This window comes from Meriones unguiculatus, chromosome X, assembly GCF_030254825.1.
Source record: "Meriones unguiculatus strain TT.TT164.6M chromosome X, Bangor_MerUng_6.1, whole genome shotgun sequence".
NCBI classification, from domain to species: domain Eukaryota; kingdom Metazoa; phylum Chordata; class Mammalia; order Rodentia; family Muridae; genus Meriones; species Meriones unguiculatus.
In genome coordinates, this window is record NC_083369.1 from 142,960,896 (window position 1) to 142,985,139 (window position 24,244).

Below are 24,244 nucleotides of genomic sequence, written 5' to 3' on the forward strand. Positions count from 1 at the left end.
TAAAAATGTATACCATGCTATACGTAACTGAATGAGAACTCTCTCATCATAAAAACTTAAGAGTTCTAAGACAGTTTTTCATTCACTTTCCCCACCCTAAAAGAAAGGCCTTTATATTTAAGAAAAATGTTATTGAGCTTCTGTTTCAATGTTTTACGATTTCAGCGCTCCTATGTCCAAAAAACTGGGCACTACATTTTTTTATTTATTTATTTATTTGGACATTACATTTTAAAAGGTGTTCCTTGTGTTTACACAAAAGTTGAGTTCTGCGCTTTGGACCCAGAGAAGAGCATGTCTGATTGCATGCGGGTTGATGCCCCAGGTCCCGCCTCTGAGAAAAAGGTATCGGACGGGTCCGATGCTCTTTGGGTGGATGACACCTAAATGAACATCTGTACAAAGTCCCAATTTATTTCTAATATCAGAGATCAGACCTCTACTCTTGCCTGATGCGTCTAAAACAAAAAGGGGGAACTGTAGAGAGCTGCAGAATGCTATGCCTTAAAGATGGAGCTGGTTTCCGCCCTCCACCTTCCCGATGGTGAGTGCTCTCTGTCAGGAACAACTCCACATTTGGCTAAGGCCGAGGATCTGGCTTGCTTCCATGTATGTGGACCTATCTGCATTGCCCCCGTGGCACGCCTGGGTTGGCTACCCAGAGGCTATTTAAGCTGTGGGCTGGCTTTCCCCGGGGTCCGAGGATTGTTCAATGTTCCTGAATAAACTGCATTGAAAAAAAAAAAAAAAAAGATTTGTCAGTCCCAGAACTGAAAAATACACGTTGGAAAATAAAAAAAAAAAAAAAAGAAAAAAAAAAGATGGGATGAGGGAAAATATCTACTCTCTGCCCTATGAAACAGCCCAAGAGTTAGAGGAGAGAAAGTCACCCATGGGAGGATGAGAAAACCCTAATTGATTCCTGTAGTCAGAAAGCTTTGCAAAAAACACTTCTGAGTAATGTCTAGTTTTATAATTGATTTTTCAGCTGGCAAATAAAGGAATTTTTTTCTTAAAAAAAAAAAAAGTTGAGTTCTGATGATTTTATATTCGGTGTGAAACTGGAAGTAGCAAATTAGATGTAAAAGAAGCAAAAAATTACTAAATGCCTGTTATATGCAAGAAAGAATAAGATAGTACCAGAAGTTCAGAAAGCCTAAGAGGTGAAAGGTACACAGAGGCTCATTTTATCTTGCCTGTAAGTGGAGTGACTGCTCCTGTATGTATAATGGGTTCCCAACACCCAGAGTATTTACAAAAGGAACTGATGCCTGGTTTGATGGCACATATTTGTACTCCAAGCTGCCTTACAGAACGTAGCTGATGTTATACATTTTCCAACTGACTAGTTAACATAGCTGTGCTGATTGCAGCGATCAACGGCCTTTCAAAATAGTGTTTGCCTAAATCCCTAAGCATGTATTAAACAGACTATAAAACATATTGTGCTTATGTTATCATAGAATCCGGAATAAATAAATAATAAATAAAACTATTTCTAATTTTTAAAATATATCAACATTTGTAGCTTACAAAATACTGCATATTGTTGGGAAGAGAAATATGTGTGTTTCCAAAACTTGATTTCTGATTAATTGCTATATGATTTTTAAAAAGCAAATAATATAAATATTGTTTTAAAGTTCTGGTGAAATTTAACACTCCCCCCCCCTTTAAATTGAGCAATGAGTTCATAAATGACTTTCTTGTTCTTCCAGTTTTATAAATAGACTTCCCAGCACTGATAATGGAATGTGATCACACAATTACATAAACAACTACAGTATTCTGCTTGTGACACAAAATTTGTCTTTAGTTTTTGAAAAGTCTAAGGAAGTACACTGCTAATATTCAAACCTACTTTTTTACATATTAAGATCACTGATATCAGATGAAGTACATTTAAGCAGTTGATAAACAATTTCAGTAGAGTAGAAGGTATTAAAATGAGAAAAACTTTTACTTTAATGTCAGAATTATTTTGGCTAACGAATAGAATCAATCTGGAATTTTTATGATGTGAAAAAGAATAGAATGCTCCCAAGTTTTCTGTTACTTCTTTTTTCACTGTAGTTAGAAATCTGTTATAGTAATATACTTGACCATTTTTTTTGTTCTACTTATTACTTGATTTCTAAAAGCAGAGCTTTTCTTACATTGAGACTGGCTGACACAATTGTGTATTCCCTTCTGTACTCATAATTCAGGTGGCTGTAAAACCCAACTGAATGAAAGTGTAAGCGACTAAGTGAGCTTAATCAAGTATTATAGAATGTTAATTCTTACTTTTTCAATTATCCGTAATTAATTTATTGCATTTTTAGATAAACTATATAATTGAATCAGCAATATTATAAGAAATCACATCTTAATGACTGAAGAGTGATAATTTAAACTTAAAATGATCTGAACTCGATTTTCATAAAAGCATGTCATACTATGAAAGCTAGAAAGAAATGAATGAATAACTAAATTGCTCAAACATTTGAGTGAAATGTGACTACTCTTTCTGTTATATTTTCAACAGTTTGTGGAAAATTAGATAGGAGTAGATTTAACTATGACATTTAAATTTCTTAAAACAATAACTAACAGTTATGTTATAATGATATGCATTTTTCCTGTTTCACACAGCATAGAAGGAAAAATAGACACTCAAAATCTAGTTAAAGAACCAAGTTCCAAACATAGAAATAAACCTCCCCTTTCAAGCATTTGCCTGTGCCTCTAGCAACAGCTCCCCTGAGACAGTAAGGCACTAAAGATATTTTTCATGTTTCTGATCAGCCTTTGTCAACAAAGTAAGAACCATTACAAAATATATTTATGAGCTATATTGATAACTTATTTGCTATACCTCACTTTGTCTAGTCCTAATATTAATGACATATAAATAACTTGGCACCAAATGCCATTCAAAGAAAATACGCTATAGTAGTGGTTGTATCATTACTTCACATAAGGACACGTAAGTCATTCTTCCTTGACATAGAAGTGCCAGAAATAACACTGGTGATTTCAGACTCTTAGCTTCCCCAAAATCCCACCTCTGCCATACAGTTCACATTTAAGATTTTAAAGTGGATTTTCTTATTTCAGTTGAAATTCTGTTGAGGTAACACATTTTGTACAGTTGTTTAAGATAGTTATTTAATGTACAGCTTGTATCCCATAGCCTTAGATATTAAATGAAAATATTTTGGTGATTTAATGCAACAAATTAATATTTATAATATTATAATTTTTATAAATATTATAAAATAAATAAAATATTATATAAAATAATATATTTATACAGGAACCCCTGTATCCTAAGTCTCCACTCTAGTAAGCCCTTAAAAATCGATCTTAAAATACATAGTCAGTTCATCATCTAATGGGAGAGCAAAAGCTAGTATCTCAAGTGTTCTTTATTTTTTTTTTATTTACAGAAATAAGCTTTATTTAGCCCCCTGTATATGTTTTCAAGGTTAAACCTAAAAACAAGTAGAGTTTATTTAAAATCAGGTATATTTAATAGATAGCCTTCAAAACTTTTTAGCGATCAGCTGAATATGACTTTTTTTTTAATTTTATTTTATTTTATTTATTTATTTTTTTAATAGGAAATATATATATATTTTTTTTTTCAACGCTGTTTATTCAGGAACCTTGAACAATCATCTGACCCTGGGGAAAGCCAGCCCACAGCTTAAATAGCCTCTGGGTAGCCAACCCCAGCGTGCCACGTGGGCAATGCGGATAGGTCCACATACATGGAAGCAAGCCAGATCCTCAGCCTTAGCCAAATGTGGAGTTGTTTGTGACAGAGAGCACTCACCATCGGGAAGGTGGAAGGCAGAAACCAGCTCCATCTTTAAGGCGCGGCAGTTCCCCCTTTTTGTTTTAGACGCATCAGGCAAGAGTAGAGGTCTGATCTCTGATATTAGAAATAAACTGGGACTTTGTACTGATGTTCATTTAGGTGGCATCCACCCAAAGAGCATCAGACCCATCCAATACCTTTTTCTCAGAGGCGGGACAAGGGACTGCCTCTGACATAATCTGATTGGCCTGCTCTTTGATCACCTCCCCCTGGGGGGGAGCAGCCTTACCAGGTCATAGTAGAGGACAATGCAGCCACTTTTGATGTGAACTGATGGACTAAGATCAGAAAGGAGAGGAGAATCTCCCCTATCAGTGGACTTGGGGAGTGGCATGCATGCAGAGGGAGGAGGGAGGGTGGGATTGGGAGGGGAGGAGGGAGGGGCTTATAGGGGGATGCAGAATGAATAAAGTGTAATTGAGGAAAAATTTTAAAAAAGGGGGGGAATAATTTAAGAAACTTAAATGACTTTCAAAAGTGGAGGAAAACATGGAGTTAGTCAATTGGCATGGAGCACCTCTCGCCCCTGGGGGCAATGGTCTCCTGAACCTACTCAGACCTCGGACACCACCACTGCTAGTTCTAGAACTGATGCAAGATGTTCCAACGAGGGGGTTAAGGCTTCTCATAATATTTCCTATAAGCCCACACCTGTTTGTTTATATCCCCCATTTTTATTCATTATTAGCCAGATAGAGCCAAGTAATTGTGGTGATGATACTTGCTTTTTTCCCCAATGCTGGAATGCTAGTGAATTTAGGTATGCCCTGGTTACTCGCATGCCTCGCTGGGTGCCTGTGCCCGTTGATGCCCCTCAAGTGGTCTTTAAAAATGAGCACATAATAATTTAATTTCAATGAAAACATCTAAAAGGTCTCATATCTCTACCTTGTGCAAATTCATAGGGTCTCACTTAGAACATTTAAGCTAGATGATTTCACCTGGAAAAAAAAAAGAAATGAAGGATATTTTGTATGTAGTTTGAAAAACATAAAATCGAGGCTAAAGGAGTGGCTATGTACTGTCTTGAAGAGAACTTGAGTTCAGTTTCCAGGGAACCACATATCAGGTGGCTTACAACTGCCTGCTCCAGAGGGATTGGAGGCTTCTGACATCAACAGACACTGACACTCACATACACAAACATAGTTAAACATTGTCAGCAAATGTTGACATGGAGAAAAAGAAAAATAATCTAGAGAAATTTGGCTTGGGAGTATGGCAAAAAAAATTGTTTTGGAACTATTATGAACATCCTAGCATGTCATACCTGAAGGTTTACATTATCCGTTAAAGAACATGAAGGTAAGCCAGGCGGTGGTCATGGATATTTTTAATCCCAGCACTTCGGAAACAGAGGCAGGTGGATCTCTGTGAGATTGAGGCCAGCCTGGTCTACACAAGTGAGTCCAGAAGAGCCAAGATTCCACACAGAGAAACCCTGTCTTGAAAAACCAAAAATAGATAGATAGATAGATAGATAGATAGATAGATAGATAGATAGATAGACAGATATGTAGATAGATAGAATATGAGGGTTTCAGTAGATACAAGTGGTGATATAATATAAACAGACATATGTATCAGAAAGACCACTTTGTGGAGAAAGTAGATATATTGATATAGAAGAATACATGGGAGAGACTATTTAGAAAAAACATTCAGATATTTAAAAAACCATTCAGATATTTAAATAAACCTCTGGTACTGCCTCTGTAGTAGACTATCGTTTATCTATGTGGTAAACTAACCTGCTCAGAAGAAGACCCAGAAGTGGGGAGTAAGAATTTAACAGTATAATATATGCTTAGAGCTTGAGTGCTAGGGGAACCTGTTAGCCTTCCAAGTATCATTAAGTGAGCCAAAGTTGGGAAACTTCACAAGCATTAATATTTGACATCTAGATGATGCGGATATCAGGTATAGACAGCTTTCTTGTGCGATACTCACTGGTCACACAGGTTTGAAAAAATTGAAAAGAGCCCATAGGGCACATACCTAAGGGTGTGTAGAAGTCTGAGGGGAATCAATCACAAATGAGAAATTTTATTCAAGGGAAGTGTCTTTAAAAATAAAAATGACAGCCAGCCCTCAGGGAAAGAGAGGCAGGCAGAGCTCTGTGAGTTCGAGGCCAGCCTAGTCCACAAAGCGAGTCCAGGACAGCTAAGGCTACACAGAGAAACCCTGTCTCAAATAAATAAATAAATAAATAGACAAATAGATAGATAGATAGATAGATAGATAGATAGATAGATAGATAGACAAATAAAGAAATAAATAGAAAAGAAGGAAGGAAAGAAGGAAGGAGGGAGGGAGGGAAGGAAGGAAGGAATAAAAGAAGGAAGGAAAGAAGGAAGGAAGGAAGGACAGGGTCTCATTGTACACCATATCCTGGGCCTCAAATGTGCAAAGATCCTTCTGCCTTGACCTTCCAAGGCTGAGACTGCAGATATTTGCCACCACACCCCATTAGACCTGACATCAGAGTGACAATAGGATGGTGAGTATCTATAACTCACCTTTTTGGTAAGTTGCTTAGCAACTCCTCAGAAAAAGTATTAGTTCATTGGAGCTTCAAGATTTGTCCATGATAAATACAGAAACTGTATTTGATTTCAGGCCTACTGTTTCTATGGAGAGCCATGTAATGTAGTATCTACTTCCCAGGCTGAATTTTTCATCACCATGGTGACCAATCTGTCCACACACTAAGATCTATAATCATTGTTAGTATGGCTAAAACTAAAGCCTTAGTCCTCAAGGCCTTGTATAATTAAAATAGATTATTTTATATAAGAAAAGTCACTACTTAAACTTTTGAAGTATCTAATGACTTTTCCCAAAGAGGAAAAAAAATGGGCTCTCTAGTGTCGTACTAAAGATTTACGATAAGAAAGAAGAAGATGTCATCTGACATTTTCCTAAATAGTAATAAGCATATGTGATTGATATGCTACTTGATGGTGCTTTGAAACTATCTTTAATTGAGTTTGAGATTTTTTTGAATTTTCTTTGAAATCCAAGACTAATGTCTTTTAGATGTTTCTGCACTTAATAATCAAATCAGGAGATAAGTTATTCTAGAACCTTGGACTTAAGAAGGGGTCAATGTAATATTTCATGATAAATTTAGTTATAACATTATCTGTTTTTTTATTATTTATTTATTTTTTACTGTCATAATTGTTTATTAAGCACCATTTTAAAACCAGGGCCAACATGAGTATGCTAACGCTTCTTTTTTTTTTAATTTTTATTTTTTAATATTAGTTACAGTTTGTTAACTTTGTATCCCTGCTGTATCCCACTCCCTCTTTCCCTCCCAATCCCACCCTCCCATTATCTGTTTTAAGTCTGATGAAGTAGCACTTGAACCACATACAAACTACTAGGTTTTATAATGTGTTCAAATATGTGTATGTGTACATATAGAAATTTGTGATATAATATATATATATATATCAAAGAATGCTTAAAATATAGTCCTGTTTTCCTGCATTTATATATACAATAATGATGCTAATAACATAAGCACACACACAAAATAAAACATAAATACATAAAATAAATAAGGCCCCTTTCATGGAGTTCTTTCATTACGGGGAAACTACTCCATAGCAGTTATTGTTTTGCTCGCCCCTTCCTCCACAAACAATGGTAGCAATCAAAGCAAATGATAATGGAGTTTTACATGAAACTTGGCAATCCTAAATTGACCCCCTTTTGCATGCTCCTATTTAATAAAAAGGGACTTGAGACAGCTGCTTTTCCTTAATAGTTGTATCTTTTCATGCTAGAGAAGGCAGCATAGTCCCTTATTAATAACATGTGATGCCTACAAATGTTTAAATCCTGATTGGGCTGGCTGCAGTGAAATTCAGAGGTTTTTTTTTTAATATATTACAAGTAAAGGAGCCCCATCAACCATTATAAAATTGATTAATTTACAGATAGATATTAAGATTAGACTTTTTTAATATTTTTTATTTTAATTTTTATTAATTACACTTTATTTACTTTGTATCCCCCATAAACCCCTCCTTCCTCCGCTCCCAATTTCAATACAAATTCCATTTTAAGTTACAGAGACCCTTCTGACATTTCAAACATTTGAATTTTATAAAAAGAATCATTACCCTATTGAAGTACATGTATGAGTCTACATTTCTGTAATATACTGGTGAATATAAAATTCAACATGTGATAATAAATGTTAAATGCAATATTGCAACTTTTCACAGTAACTATGAAGTCATTCATATTTTTCCCTAAGAACACTGAGAGTCAGCATCTCTGTAACTCTTCTTTAATTTTGTTTATAAAAGCAGTACTCTACAATATTGTCCAGAAGGATAAATAAAACTCATATGTAATATAATTTTTGTTTTTTAAATTAATATATTTTTTATTAATTACAATTTATTCACTTAGTATACCAGCTGTAGCCCCATCCTTTGTCACATCCCAACCCCATCCTTCCTCCCTCTTCTTCCATGCTCCTCCCCCAGTCCACTAATAAGGGCAGTCCTCCTCCCCTTCCATCTGACACTAACCTACCTATCAGGTCTCATCAGAAATGGCTGCATTGTCTTCTTCTGTGTCCTGGAAAAGCTAGTCCCCCCTTAGGGGCAGGTGATCAAAGAGCCAGCCACTGAGTTCATGCCAGAGATAGACCCTGTTCTTACTACACCCACTTGAACACTGAGTTGCCTATGGGCTACATCTGTGCAGGGGTTCAGGTCCATGCCTGGTCTTTGGTTAGAGTATCATTCTCTGCAGGGCCCCCTGGGCCCAAGATTTTTGGCTCTGTTGGTCTCCCTGGGGAGCTCCTGTCCCCTCCAGGTCTTTCATCTCCCCTTTCTTTCATAAGATTTCCTGCACTGTGCCCGAAGTTTGGTTATGAGTCTCAGCGTCTACTTTGATACCCTGCAGGGTAGAGTCTTTCAGAGACCCTTTGTGGTAGGCTCCTGTCCTGTTCCCTGTTTTCTCCCTCTTCCGATGTCTATCCCATTTGCCCTTCTAAATGAGGATTGATCATCTTACTCAGGGTCCTCCTTCTTGCTTAGCTTCTTTAGGTGTACAGATTTTAGTATGATTATCCTATATTATATGTCTAATATCCACTTATAAGTGAGTATATACCATGTGTGTCTTTCTGCTTCTGGGATACCTCACTCGGGATTATCTTTTCTAGATCCTACCATTTGCCTGCAATTTATGATTTCCTTGTTTTTAATAGCTGAGTAATATTTCATTGTGTAAATGTACCACAATTTCTGCACCAGTTCCTTTATTGAGGCACATCTGGGTTGTTTCCAGATTCTGGCTATTATGAATAAAGCTGCTATGAACATAGTTGAGCAAATGTCCTTGTTGTATACCTCAGCATATTTTGTAGATATGCGTAGGAGTGGTATAGATGGATCTTGAGGTAGCAGTGTAATAAAATATTTTAAATGGTATACACCAATAGGTTTCTAGATTCTCTACTTTTCTATCCCAACTACAGAATGAGTTTGCGGGTTCAAAACCTAATAACCATTAATTGCTAAGACAGATAAGATTGAATATGAATACTCATTAACCCATGTGTTTTTTTTTTAATTCACTTTATATACTGATCACAGCTCCCTCCCTCCTCTCTTCCAGGTCCCACCCTTCCTAGATCTTGCCCCTATTTCTCCCTCCCCTTCTCCTCAGAAAAGGGAAGCACACCCTCCACTACCAACTAGGCCCTGCATATCAGGTCCATCAGGACCAAGCACTTCCTTTTCCGCTGAGTTCCTAAGATGAAAAGCTGTGCTAATTGGTTTCACCTGTGGTAAATTTCTTATAAATACAATTTTGCAGTGATTTTTACAAAATATTTTTCTTGGAAAGGGCATAATACATTTTATTAAAATAGAATTTCAGTGCTGAATTTTGAAAATATTTGAACAAAAGAGCTTTATGATTATAGTCTATGATATAAAATAATTGTATATTAGAAGTAAAGAGATTGTAGGAAAATGTTACATTAGTTATATAATTTGAAGTAAAGAGAAATATTAATGATGAGTGACTGTATTCTTGAATTTTCTTCTTTTTCTTGTCACTTGGTTTGCTGGAGAAGATTTTCTTTATGGTCCTGAAACTCAATTGGCGGTGCTCCCAAAATAGCTTCTCTCCCTGCCAGAGTTGTTAATGAGTAAATGATCCCAAATATCAGACTGCCATGCCAAGGATTTATTAATAAAGCATTAACATTTAGAAGTTATTGAAAGTGGAAAATCAATATTGCTATGTTTTTAATATTATATTTTCGAAAACAGTAAGCAAAATCCACTTCTAAGTTCTACAATCAAGGCAATATAGTCTGAGAGGAATATTTAGATTTTTATGAGTAAGACTAACACCCATTTTTTTTAACTCAACTACAGTATTTTCACTACTGCCCCGCCACAAAGCCACCTGTTATATTTTTGTTGAAAAGAATTTGGATTTCACTCACTTTTTCAGCTTCAGTGCCTCACGCCCCTCATATGGATGACATGATAGTGGAGCTGTTACTCTTTAAAAATAATTGTTTTTTACCATATGGTAGTGACAGAACTTTTGGGATAGTTTAAAAATTCTATATGAGAATAAGCATATTGTAGAGTAGGGCCGAGGAGGTAGCTCAGAGATGGACCAAATATTTGCTATTCATGAGGCCCTGGATTCAACCCCTTGTACCACAACGGTGATCAGGGAGAGCCTACAGATATAACTAAACACATAAATATTCACTTACTTTTAGATTATATTCTGAATTAGGAATTTGTACCACTGACTACACCACAGTTTCAACATTTACTGGGCACAGTTCTAGTTAGTTGCTCAGCAAATAAAAAGAAAACATACAAAATTTATCTTTAGCACCCTAGCTCCCCAGTTATCTAAGCTGTTATACTCCTGGAACTTTCAATTTGTAAAATTCAAGTCAATGAGCTGGTCATATTCAGTAGCTTCTGAGATGAAAATGTAACCAGGGCCTTAAAGACATTTGTACCACATGATCACGTAAATGGATTGAAGTTCAGGCCAGGAAAAACTGCCTTTCAAAATACTTACAAGTTTTTGTTTGTTTGTTTTGTTTTGTTTTGTTTTGTTTTTAAGTGTCATGGTTGAATTGAAGGAGGAAAAGAGGAGCTATTGAATGAAATTATTTAGAAACAAATGTAAGTCAGGTGGTGATGGCTTTAACTCCAGCACTCAGGAGGGAGAGGCAGGCAGATCTCTGTGGGTTCCAGGACAGACTGAGTCCAGGGGACAGTCAAGGCTATAGTCAAGAGAAACCCTGTCTCAAAAAAAAAAAAAAAAAAGGAAGGAAGAAGAAGCAAAGAAGCAAACAAACTTAAATATTGTTAATTGCATTTTTTTTCATTTTGGCAAAGCCATACACAGTAACAGATAAAGTGTTGGATAACTCATTTCTTCACAATATTGTCAGCTCCTATCACTAAACTACTTCACATTTATCATCATATGATCTAATTATTTCCTTTTAATATAAATATATAAAGTCATGGTACTGTTTAAATTCTCACACTTTAAAAAGAAACATCTTCTTCTCTAGAAAGTATTGGAAACGTTTTGTTTTTCCTGTAGTTGGGTTCATCTCTCAGAATCTAGCCACTTAGCTGCTTTAGCCATTGCAGCAGAAACTAAGGATTTTAAAGATTTCATTTTAAAATAAGTATTCACTAATTATAAAATACATCACAAAACAACCTAATGTGCATTGGCATACTTATTTATAACTCTTTTATTTGCATTTCTTATATCTTTTTCTCCCTTCTCCACCCCAATCCCTTCCAACACCCCAACACTAGGTAGGAGAAAGAAAGAGTTAGTGGGAGAGGGGGCACAGCTCTCTTAGCTGCTTTCTGCTGGTTATGGTTGTCCGGTTCCTTGGAGCCAGTCCAATGATCATTTCAGGAGATCTCCAACTTCTTGTATCATAGCAGCAACCAGGAACAGCAAGTGGGAAGCAAGAGCAACATTGTTCTTTCTCCGAGCTCCACACTCTCTGGGCTCTGGCATTTATTCTCTCTCCAGAACCCTCAGATTTAAACTATGTGCAGCTGGCAAAGAGCTCCTCTCAGAGCTCTCATGAGAAAATCGTCTGCTGCTGTGGACCATCTGAATCAGTCCCACATCCCACACCTAGGACCAAAACAAATACACATTTATATCCACAACAAATGTGAGTAGACTGACGCCAGTGAATATTTCTGAAAGAAAACCAGAAAAATGGCTGTCTTGGTAGAGTTTAATATACTATTTTATTAATAATATTATCAGTTGAAATATGTGAGCCTGGCCAAATATCTGAAACTACTAATGAATTAGAATGGAAGAATCATATTTCATTTTTATGGTTATTTATTTCTTTTTCTCTCATATATTACATTCCAACTGCAGTTTCCCCTCCCTCCTCTCCTGCCATTCTCTTACCCAGATCTACTCTTCCTCTGTTTCGCTTCAGAAGAGAGTTCCCAGGGATATCAACTAAGATGGCATAACAAGTTACAATAAGACTAGGCACCTCCCTAGTATTAAGGCTGGACAAGACAATCCAGTAGGACTAAAGACAGTCCAAAATCTAGACAAAACTTCAGAAACAAGCCCTGCTACCCCTGTTAAAGAGCCCCACAGAAACAGCAAGCTATAGTACAATAACATATATTCAGGTCAAACCTAAACTGGCTCCCTAATTATCGCTTTAGTATCTATGAGCCCTTATGATCCCTGGTTAGTTGATTCTGTGGTCTGTGTTCTTGTGGTGTCCTTGACCTCTTTGGCTCCTACAATCCTTCCTTTCTTCTTCCATGGAGTTCCTGAGCTCCACCTAATGTTTGGCTGTGGATGTTTGTACCTGCTTTTATAAGTTGCTGTATGAAGCTTCTTTGATGTCCATCATGCGCACATACACATGCTTATGTAATCCTTACTGCACAACATATGTGTGTAAAAGAGTTCTTCTTGGAAGGGGGAAAAGGAGAAAAGAGTGGGAGTGTGGGACCACCAGAAAGAGAGGAGGGAGGGGTCTTCAGTAGAGATGTAAAGTGAATAAATAAATGAATTTTAATTTTTTTCTCACTTTCCATTTTAAAATCTGAATAGCAAACAGTGAAATGTGATCAAAAATTCGCATATTTTCTCTAAAATATCAGTAATCACATCTTTGAAAATAGAATGATAGTAATTGAATTTATGTACTTAGTACTTATGTGACTCTTAAACTTACAAGACCTTTTCACTTATTGCTAATATCAAAGCTTCATTTATTAAGGGCATTTTAGGCTGGAGTCTAAGTGAATGCTTAGACTACATAAAACCTTTCCATCTCCAGCACTGAAAGGGAGATGACTATTTTAGGTGTTCAGCTCCCTCAAATAGTCATTTTGATTTTGAAAGCACACAGTCGGCATGGGAGGAGTATCCTCACAAATTACTAAGTAAATGCTATACTCTGAGGTCACAGCACTATGTATATCAAGATTAAGTCCCACTTCCATAATGAAATGTTCCATCTCCTATGAATTACACAAATAGGATGAAATTGTGGTTTGGAAACTTAGAAGAAGAGCATTTGGAATATCTGAGAATATTTTGCCTCTATCTAGGTTGACAAAATATTTTATTTATTTATTCACTTTGTATCCTAGCTTTAGCTACCTCCCTTGCCCCTCCCAATCTCACCTTTCCTCCCTCTTCTTCTCCTATGCCCCTCCCCTAGTCCACTGAGAGGGGAGGTCTTCTGCCCCTTCCATCTGACCATAGCCTACCAGGTATTATCAGGAGTGGCTGCATTGTCTTCCTCTGTGGCCTGGTAAGGCTGCTCCCCCATCAGGGGGAGATGATCGAAGAGCCAGCTCCTAAGTTCATGCAAGAGACAGTCCCTTCTCCCATTACCAGGGAATGCATTTGGATACTAAGCTGCCATGAGCTACATCTGTGCAGGGGTTCTAGGTTATGCCATGCATCTAGGTTCACAAAATATTTTATTCAAACCCTCTAAGGTCTATAATGTAGCTATAAATTATATTAATTTCTACTATTTCTCATTTTATTTTGAAATGGAACATTTTGTTATGAAAATTCTGTTCTTGGGTCACAAACATGAAGATTTTTCTCAACTCCTAACTTCCATTTTATTAAATAAAAATAATGAAGCAACTTTTTTTTCCATTTTTCTCATTTATCTTTAATAAATCATTCCTGTTTTGGTCAAAACAAATTTATATGCTATAAAAATTACAGATGGTACTTTTTTCTTTTTAGTCTAATCGCGCCACCTGCTTTTTATTTTTACTTTATTTTTTATTTTTTTAACTTTAAAGGAGGACACTAGGGAAGATGCTTAATCCTCATTCAGAAGGGCAAACAAGATAGACATTAGAAGTAGGAGAAGACACAGAACCCTACAGGAGACTTCCACAAAGGGCCTCTGAAAGACTCCACCCAGTAAAGGATCAAAGCAGATGCTGAGATTCATAGCCCTACTTTGGGCAGAGTACAGAAGAGGGAGATAGAAAGACCTGGAGGAGACAAGAGCTCCACAGGGAGACCAACAGAGCCAAAAAAAATCTGGGTACACAGGGACTCTGCAGAGACTGATAGATACTCCAACCAAGGTCCATGTATAGAAAGGACCTAGAACTCCTGCACAGATGTAGCCCATGGCAGCTCAGTGTCCAAGTGGGTGTCCTAGTAAGGGGAACAGGGGCTGTCTCTGACAGGAACTCAATGGCTGGCTCTCTGATCACCTCCCCCTTATGAGGGAGCAGCCTTGTCAGGCACAGAAGAAGACAATGCAGCCAGTCCTGATGAGACCTGATAGGCTAGGGTCAGATGGAAAGGAAGGAGGACCTCCCCTATCAGTGGGCTATGGGAGGGGCATAAGGGAGAAGTGGTAGGAAGGGTGGGATTGGAAGGGGATAAGGAAGGGGGTTATATCTGGGGCTATAGCCTGGGCTATATCTGTGCAGGGTTCTAGGTTATCTCCATGCATGGTCTTTGGTTGGAATATCAGTCTCAGAAAAGACCCCTGGGCCCAGATGATCGATCCTTATGCAGAAAGGCAAAGGGGATGGACATCAGAAGAGGAAGAAAACAGGGAACAGGACAGGAGCCCACCACAGAGGGCCATTGAAAGACTTTACCCAGCAAAGTATTGAAGGAGATGCTGAGACTCAGCCAAACTTTGGGCAGAGTGCCGGGAATCTTATGAAAGAAGGGGGAGAGAGGAAGACCTGGAGGAGACAGAGGCTCCACAAAGAGAGCAACAGATCAAAAAATTCTAGGCACAGGGGTCTTTTCTGAGACTGATACTACAAAGAAGGACCACTCATGGAGATAACCTAGAAGAACCCCTGCACAGATATAGCCCATGGAAGCTCAGCCTCCAAGTGAGTTACCTAGTAAAGGGAACAGGGACTGTTTCTGACATGAACTTAGTGGCTGGCTCTTTGATCACCTCAGTCTGATCGAGGAGCAGCCTTACCAGGCCAAACAGAAAAACAATGCAGCCACTCCTGATGAGACCTGATAGACTAGGATCAGATGGAAGAAAAAGAAGACCTCCCCTATCAGTGGACATGAGGAGGGACATAGGAAGAGATAAGGGAGGGAGGGTAGGATTGGGAGAGGATGAGGAAGGGCGCTACAGCAGGGATACAAAGTGAATAAACTGTAATTTATGAAAATATAAATAATTTTTTAAAAGTAAAAAAGCATTTATTCAAGAAGTTTATCAAGACTTCTTTAGTTTTTCATAATTTTAAGTGACCAAGATATTTCCAACACATTTTTCAGCAAACAAAAAAAAACAAAAAACAAAAAACAAAACTGGTCTTGTTTTAGCTGAGTGATACAGTGTTCCACTGATGGAAGAGCTGACGGTAAAGTTCTATATAACATCTCCAATGTCAAGGCTAATGACTTAGAAACTACTTGCATATGCAGGATAGCCACTGATGTCACTTTAAGGAACTCTACCCTTTGGGTAGCCCTTGTCAATGCAAATTTCCTAAAGCAAATCTCAAACTGCAGTGGGTAGAAGAGTCATTAATTGTATAAAATGCAAATTCCAGCATTCCGTACTCAGGAACTCTGATCCAGTAGGTAAGAAGTAATGCATAGAAATGTGTATTTAACAAATACCTCCATCCTTAAGGTCTCTATTCAATGGTATTTCCCACAAACATTTGAAGAGATATTTTTCTTTGGGGAGTTACCTTCTTTCATCATAATATTAACAGATTGTTACTGAGATCTTACCATTTTGAAAGGGTGATTCTACCCCACAATCTTTTACTCTGACAAGGGACTAAACTGGGGAGATATTTTCCAGTATCCTGTAATAAAATTCAGTGATCTTATACAAATCATATTTAAGTATAATTAAACCACTCTTTGCCGGAGCCATCCTGCAGAGTCAACTGGTTCTTGAGTCGGGAGTGAGGATTGAAAGAAAAATTAATAAACCAACACACAACACATGGGATCTTTCCCAGAAGGCCCTAGTAGACACTAGTCACTGCTTTATTCCAGACTGACCCTTTTAAGTCAGAACAAAAGCACCTTAGTACAATGAATGAATTCACAGTGAAGTCAAAACTTCTTTACCTGACCACCTGTTGGTGTGATCCTCACATAAACAAAAGGTGTGAACTTGACAAGACTCCAGGGAAGGCCAGGGTGAAAGCAGTCTTTCCGCTGAGGTCAAAAACAACAAAACAGCCTGGCAGACCATTGGCTCCCAACAACCCTTGATTACCAGGGCTCTAGTTTAGTTTAGTATAAATTAAATGTCCATTAGGGAATACATCAAAAATGAAAGTGTTCATGTAATATTTTTCTAGAAGGAAATAATGAATATGTCTGAAACAACTTATAAAATATTTTAATTACATAGAAAAGTTAAGGACAGTTTAAATTGAGATATGTCTTTATGCTCCAGTTTAGATTTTCAGCCTGAAATCCCATACCAGACAGTATTTATTAAAGATTGGTAGGACCTAAAATAGGTTTCCAGCATTATAATCCTTTAAATGATGACGTATTATATGTTATTTCACTTGGCCAACATAAAAAAATTACTTAGCTCTGAGCCCCCTTTCTGCTGCTGGTTATTGAAATACACTGTATTTTTTAAATATCAGTTATTTTCCCTTCCCATTTTCTAAGAGATATAGTAATAGAATATTTTCTCTGATCCTTGTCTCACTTTGTTTCTTCTGGGGATGTAACCAAAAATACAGCAAATAAAATTCTACCTTATGCTTTAAATATTGCTGATATGTGCCTGCTGACAATATTCAGATTCCTGAAGATGCAAAATGAAGTCAATAATTACAGACTATATTTCATCTGAATTCTTCTTCATTTTTCCAGTCATTCAAAAACATTATTCTCTTCCAGTTTCTAAACATCTTGTTGTGTGGCGAATGCTCAGATATAAAGTCATCTTTTTGTCATGCGTATTGTTTCTTTTCACTTTGTATCATTTACTGCGAGGCTTCCTAATCAGAACAGTATGAGCTAGGCTACTTTCTCTGGATCAGGACAGTAGTAGCATTTGTGTCAAGGCTGTAATTACGACAGCCTTCTGACTGAGTGAAAATGAGGAAACATAGAAATCCATTTTTATTTTTTTTAAAAGACTGGTGGTTTTGCATCTGTGTGGAGAGTGCTTTAGTGGACTTTTCTGAGTCAAACTATAGATGGGTATGTACAAGTTAGAGGTGGGAAAAGATTTGTGTGTTTATTGCTGTATATAGTTGGAAGATTGGCACTCCAAACAATCAAACTAAATCAAAATTGGTCCCATTTATGGCCAAGTAGACTTGCATGCCAACTGAAAGACATTATGGTATTAAAACCATGTGCAATTCTAGGCATATATTTTTTTTCTATTTTCTCTTCATGGGTACTGCATGATGGTATTTCTAATACAAATACTGATGTGCTTTGGAATAATGGCACTCGCAGGTCTTTCATCATATTGTATCACTGCTTTATTATATTAGGCTAATACACTACGAGAGTTGGTAGAACCTCTCCATGCCAAATCGGATCCACTTCTGTTGGCACTCAACCCATTGGAATCACAGATTGCTAAGCTAATGTTTAGAGAATTTAGATGGAAGAGAGTCGGCACGGCGCAGACTCAACATCAACCTCTTGCAAGCAACTAAAATGGCCTCGTCCTTGCTGTTTATAACAGAAAACAGACTTGTAAAAAGCTTAGATCATCAAGTGTTGTGGATTTGGGGCCTCCGTAAAGGGATATTAAGAGGGCAGGCCACTCTTAAGAAGAATTGGAGCATTCGACAGTGGGACTAGCATAAGACCAAAGCCAATCAAGATGGAACACAGTAGCCAAAAGCTGCCCTTTCTATGGGAGAACAGAGGGTAAAGGGTCTTGACTGGGCAAGGGCTCTATGGCGACACTTCAGTTGTGTTCTCCTGACAACAGGAAGAGAGGGATCAGCACCGATAATTAGAAAATTCTGTCTGTTTAATGGACTCTTGTCCTGGTTAAGGCAAAACAGTGGAAGCAAAATCTGTGTTAAGTGTATTTGCATTTTAAAAATTTGACATGCTGTATTATACTAAATTAAGTGTAATCTATTAAGGCAAGGTGTATACACCCTGCTCCGAAACTCATATGTTTATTCTATTATTAAAGCATAGTCAGGTGTAAGGCAGACTGCTTTCAGTGACACCAATGAAGGAAATTACTCATACCAGGCTTTATTAGATTCCTCAGCTAAAGTCCTAACTTTCTCCCTTTTCTTGGCACTTATATAGAAGTGATGTCGCCTCTTAAGCTGGAATGAGCTAGTCTTTTTCTGTAAAATATTGCAAATCTATAGGCTCTTGTTTTCCATATTTGAAAAAGTATTTTGTCTGGATGTCTTTTAAACTAGCTTCAGATATTATTTAATACTATGTAACTGGGTCCCCTGTGGCTCAATATTGCTTATTTTTCTTCTGTAATAGATGTGAAATTTCCTTTAGTTGGATAAGATACACTGTAACAATTTAATGCTAATTAATGGATATTTCATACTGTGCAGTGAAAAAATAATTTAATATTGTATTAAGAAATGTTTTTCTTCCTGTTGCTGCAGTGTGTGGTATTGCATAACATGAATACCTGTGAAAATACAAATTACTTAAAAATAAAAATATTACCAGTTGGTACCAGATCTTTTTAGATAGCTAAATAATTTGCTAAGAATGCTTGATAGCAAATCTTTCTAATGAGAAAAAAAAAATCTATGCTTCTTTCTCACAAATGAAATTTGTGTTGTGAATAAAAATCACATTGATCTGCCTTATAATTGCCTATGTGCTCTAACCATTTTAATGTGTTTTTACGTATATCTAAAGAATGGTGGTTCTTGGTATATAGAAATAAGTCAAATTTATTTTATTGGCATTCAATATTAATGACATTTTCTTGGGTAATGCTCCCTGTTTAAATCCTAGTAAAATTCTATGATCTCAAAAATTTTAGGGGGTTTTATCATTAATGAGTATGGTGACTGTGTATTAATTTTCAAATAAAATTATCCCTTAGTTTGGCTTTGAAGTTGTCCCTATTATGAATTCCTGCCTTAGACTTCCATTTTTATTGGTTACATTTTCTAAATTATGTGGGTAAATCTGTATTCTGTCAATCATTTCTTTGTTTGCCTTTCAAAAAGCCATCCCTTCTTAGGGGTTAGTAAATCAGTACTAAGAATGCCAACATTCTGCCATTTATACTATTCATCATTTAAAAAAAAATTGCACCCTGAAAATACAACCACTGTCATGTAATTCTTGTTAAGCTACATAATTTGGCAGAAATACTTAAAGGGAGATGTGTAAAATAAGCTTTAGCTTTATTTATTTTATCACAGCCTTATGGAAGTAAAGCTTACTGTTGTAAAAGAATTGACAGTTATAGCCGCTGGACATACTTAATATAAGTACAGGCTTTACCTTATCTAAAGAGAAAAGAAAACCATAGAAACATAGGTAGATCCATTTACTTGGTACTCTTCAAAGAAGGGGATTTTACTCATTAAAATCAATTTTTTTTTCTACCCGAGAAACTATTGCCTAATAGTAATGTATTAGTGTTGTTATTTTGCCTAAAAGAAAGTAAATGGTTTCTAATTATTAAATAAGTAATTGGCTACAAAGGAAAAACTAAAAGCTAGCTTGTAAAATCTTCTTCTAATATAAGCTCTGACTTCCCTTCCTCCCAGGTTTTACAAAATTAGGCATAGCAAGTTGATTGATATAAAAGCCTCAGTTAAAATAGCTAGTGTTTTAAAATAATTCAAGTTATGGTGTAAACCACTGGTTATTTAATCACTTTTAGTGATAAAACTTACAAAGACATTAACATCGCTAAAAATCTGTCACCTTACAAATAAATAAGTTGTTCTCTGTGACAAGATCGTAAATTAGTATTCATAAAAATAGTACTGCCGTCACAATGTGAATGACAGTTATCCTTTGGGACAAAAATAGTGTTCCACATACTTGATATGATTAGCTTAGAAGCTTTCTGGTCCTATAAGAACAAATACCAGTCAGATTTGACTGACGACTAATCATGCTATGTCTAGTCTTCTCTATCATTTGTAATTTAAACTTTCCGAACCTTCTTTGATCATTACACAGCTGTGTTGCAGAAAGAACAACTGTTTCCATAAAAGAATACAATTCTCTTCCAAAACATGAACCAAGAATGCATTTCCCATTGATGGCTTCAGAGCCCGATTGATATATTTCTTGGTTTTGTTTTCATCTTTCACTCTGCTTTAACAATGTTATTGCAGTGGCAGGAAAATCAGAAAACAAGAGTGAGGTTTTATTGTTCTTAGTTTTCACCAAAGAAAAATATACTTACTTACTTTTAGTAATTACACAGTCACCTAATAGGGAATCTTCTTTGGAGTGTTTTATTTATAAAGTAAAGAAAACTCTCACTCCATTTGAATTTGCTGAGAGCATGAGGCATTATGGCATATAGATAATGGGAAATGCAAATGGCGGTGACACAAATTCTATTTATAGAAAAGTCACACTATAGATCTTTGAAAGAGAATCTATTAACATACAGGAAAAAAAATAATGGGATGTTCTCAGGTTTTATATCTCCTTTCAGTTTCTTTTTGTGTGTATTTATAGCATATACTGATATAGACTACTAAATGTTTATAAATTATGAACAACACAAGTGTTTTAGTTTATAAGGGTGAACAATCAAACAAGTTTGGAAACCACTGAGCCTAAATGCATAGAATACATTAAACAAAAATTTTGGAACAATTAAGAAATACATTATAATGTGCTTATAAGGAGTTTCAAGATATTACCAAAAAAACTAGTATTTTTCATTAGCTAATCTTTATTTTTTTAACTACCTGGTAATTGTATGCAACCAGCAGAGAACCAATGAATTATTGTCATTCTTACCTGTGTTCCTAGAGTCCTAAAATATGAATGACACCAAAGAGGAACTTTTATTTTCACTCCTGCCAAGTATGGTACAGCCAGAAAGGATTATCCCTTTGCATAGAATGCAAATTAATATCTTCATTTTGACCTTCAAATCCACCAGTCAATGAATTTTTATATAAGAAAAGGGACTTTGTAAGTGTTCTCTGCTTTAATAAAATGAAATTTTTCTAATGTATGATCTGATACAGGACAAGTTTTTATGCTATAAATGTAAATACAGTTTGAGGAATATTTATTCCTTCATAGTTCCATATTTCGTGAATAAATTAGATACCAATTAAAATGTCATTGCAGCAGTGATATACTTTCTCAGTGGGAATCACAGAAGGTTCCTATATATGTCCTTTTATTTGAATGTGGTCTACACTTTACCAATTTTCAGAAATACTCACTCATTTCAAAAGAGCTCGTTTTTAGCCAGTGTTCCAATGGCTGAACTGGCACATTGAAAGAAATTCAGTTGGAAAGCAGGCCTCACCAAGTATTTGCCTCATCTTCCAAACCAAGCTTCTTCTAAGAGAAGAAAAATCAAAATTTGAGAAGAGAAGGAACCCTGAAGGGAAATGTGAAGGAGATGAAGAAGAGGGCAAAAAAGAGAAGAAAATAAAGGTGCTTTCATGTTTTCAGCTGCAACAGTAGCCCTGTAGACTTAATTGATAATCATCTGAGAAAAATCAAGAAAACCAATTGAAAACTATAAAAGAAAATAAAGGTCTGTTTTTGTCTTGAATGTTGAGTTCTGTGTTGTTTTGACTGTTGAGCACAGTGAATCAGATTTCTATTGTGACCCTGCCCCTCCCTTCTTTGGAAAATAAAAGGACTCTTTGTGTAGTCTTAGAATGTTAACTCATTGATGACATTTTGTAGTAGCCTGGCTTCCCAGTCCCTCATCTTTACTCATTCCACTACTGTGTCTCGTGCAGTGTTGCATATATGTGTGGTATGTAGAGGACTAAGGGGGGACTTTCTTAGCATTTGTAGGAGCCACACCATTCAACTGCTATATTTTAAAGTGTTTCCATGTTCTGTGTCATTGTGATTCCTTGTGCATATGTGCTACATACAGACCCATGCTTGGCTTTTTGTACAGCTGTCAAACCAAATTCTTTGTAGAATTATGTTGTCTTTTGGTTGAATGCTTTTCTCTCAAATAATATTAAGGGGGCAGGGGAGGCTTACGCTTTTTAAATAGTTATTTTTGTTACTTTTATATTTAACCTTTTCTTAGTCTTCTTAAAGTAAAATTTCATTGACATTGTATAAAAATTAAAGCTTCTGCAGCATTCCATAATGTTAAAAGTTAGGGTAAGGAGGTGGCTGAAGATGTAGTTCAGTGATAGGATGTTTGCTTAGCATGTGCAAGACCTTCATTTGATCTCCAGCAGAGAGGTGGAAAGACAGAGATACAGAGATGTAGAGAAGAACAAACTATGTCAAATGTAACAAGATATATATGTCCTTCAGTGTTAGGTAATATGAGAAAGATTTCTTTTAAAATAAAGAAAAATCGCTGTGTGAAAACAAGTCTACCCTCCTTAAATTCTAAAACTATAATCCAGATGCTTTTTTTTCTTCTTTCTAGAACTGAAAAAAAGTAGTAATACATTATGCCACCTGATACCTTAAGTACTATAATTCTCATCTGTTAGGCTTCTTACTGGTACCCAACTCCCTACTCTCATAAATTACGTCTTTCTTTACATTCAATTTTGCCTTGAGGCAAATACAATAATTATTAAGTAATTCCCCAGTGTTTTTTCCTGGATTGTGATTCTACGAAATGAAATTACTCTGTTCAAATGTATCTGTATTTTTGCAGCTCCCTTTAGTGACCAATAATGACCATATGGGTTTCTGCTTTCCTTCCTCTTAGGCATTCTCATTTGAAATTCTCTATAATGAAACCATCTTGCTTTTAACTTGAGAATCCATTCTTTACATAGGCTTCCATCCACCCATCCATCAAACTCCTCTATGTACTGAAAATATTCAAGGATTAACCAACAGAGAATTTTTCAAAGATTTTATTCAAATGAATTTTCATAATTTAAAAGCGATATGTTTAGGCATTAAAATTCATTATAGAATGTAATTACAACCTATGCTGACAGATAAGGAATTTATCTAGTAAAAAGACTGAATAATCATAGCTATTCTCAGCTACTAAGCTCAGTGGAAGAGCAAAACGTTAAACACAGAATTTAAACAAAACTGTTTTTTTTTTATTCCTAAAGGTGAACCCCTTAAAATTAAGTCATTATTTTAAACTTTGGGGGAGTTTTAGATATACTCTTTTAAAACATGTTTAGAGCATTCTTAGCATAACCCAAAGGATGCCGTCCATAGTTGACACAAATCCTGAGTATAACTTGTCACCCTCTTAAGTGTTTTATCTCTGATGTTCATCTCCTTTGCCAAAATATGAGCACACAGAAATATTTTTATGTAGTTCAACTTTATGTAGTTCAACTCAAGTCTTACTGTCTGTGTGTAGTTTGTATCCAGTTAAACTTTTTTGTGGAAAGCACAGTAATTGTTTTAAAAGATTGCATGCAAAACATTAAGTGTTTAGAATGCTGCATGTTAAAGGAGTCTCATTAATTGGCACATCCAATTAAATACACACTTTAAATTATTAAATTCTAATTCCACCATTTATATGAGATTATGAACTTAAGCAAATATCTCCCCTGATATAAATTAAAATTTTCTTAGTACCATTGTGAAAAACAAATGAAATCATGAATGTTAGGCATTTATCCTATTGCTTGGCACAAATAAATGTTCATTAGTGTTATTGTTAATTAGGGAATCTACTTTTAA

At 36.1% G+C, this 24,244-nt stretch overlaps 1 protein-coding gene across 5 annotated transcripts in view; it reads left to right on the forward strand.

The window, feature by feature from the left end:
- Positions 1–24,244, forward strand: part of Cnksr2 (connector enhancer of kinase suppressor of Ras 2) — a 264,629-nt gene that overhangs the window by 226,570 nt on the left and 13,815 nt on the right. The window contains exon 21 of one of the 5 annotated variants that reach the window (XM_060375311.1): positions 17,923–19,503. The exons of the other annotated variants lie outside the window; for them this stretch is intronic. Coding sequence (XP_060231294.1) covers positions 17,923–17,927 — 5 coding nt within the window. The 3' untranslated portion in view covers positions 17,928–19,503. Of the gene's footprint in view, positions 1–17,922; positions 19,504–24,244 lie in introns of those variants that run through there. 5 annotated transcript variants of the gene reach the window in all.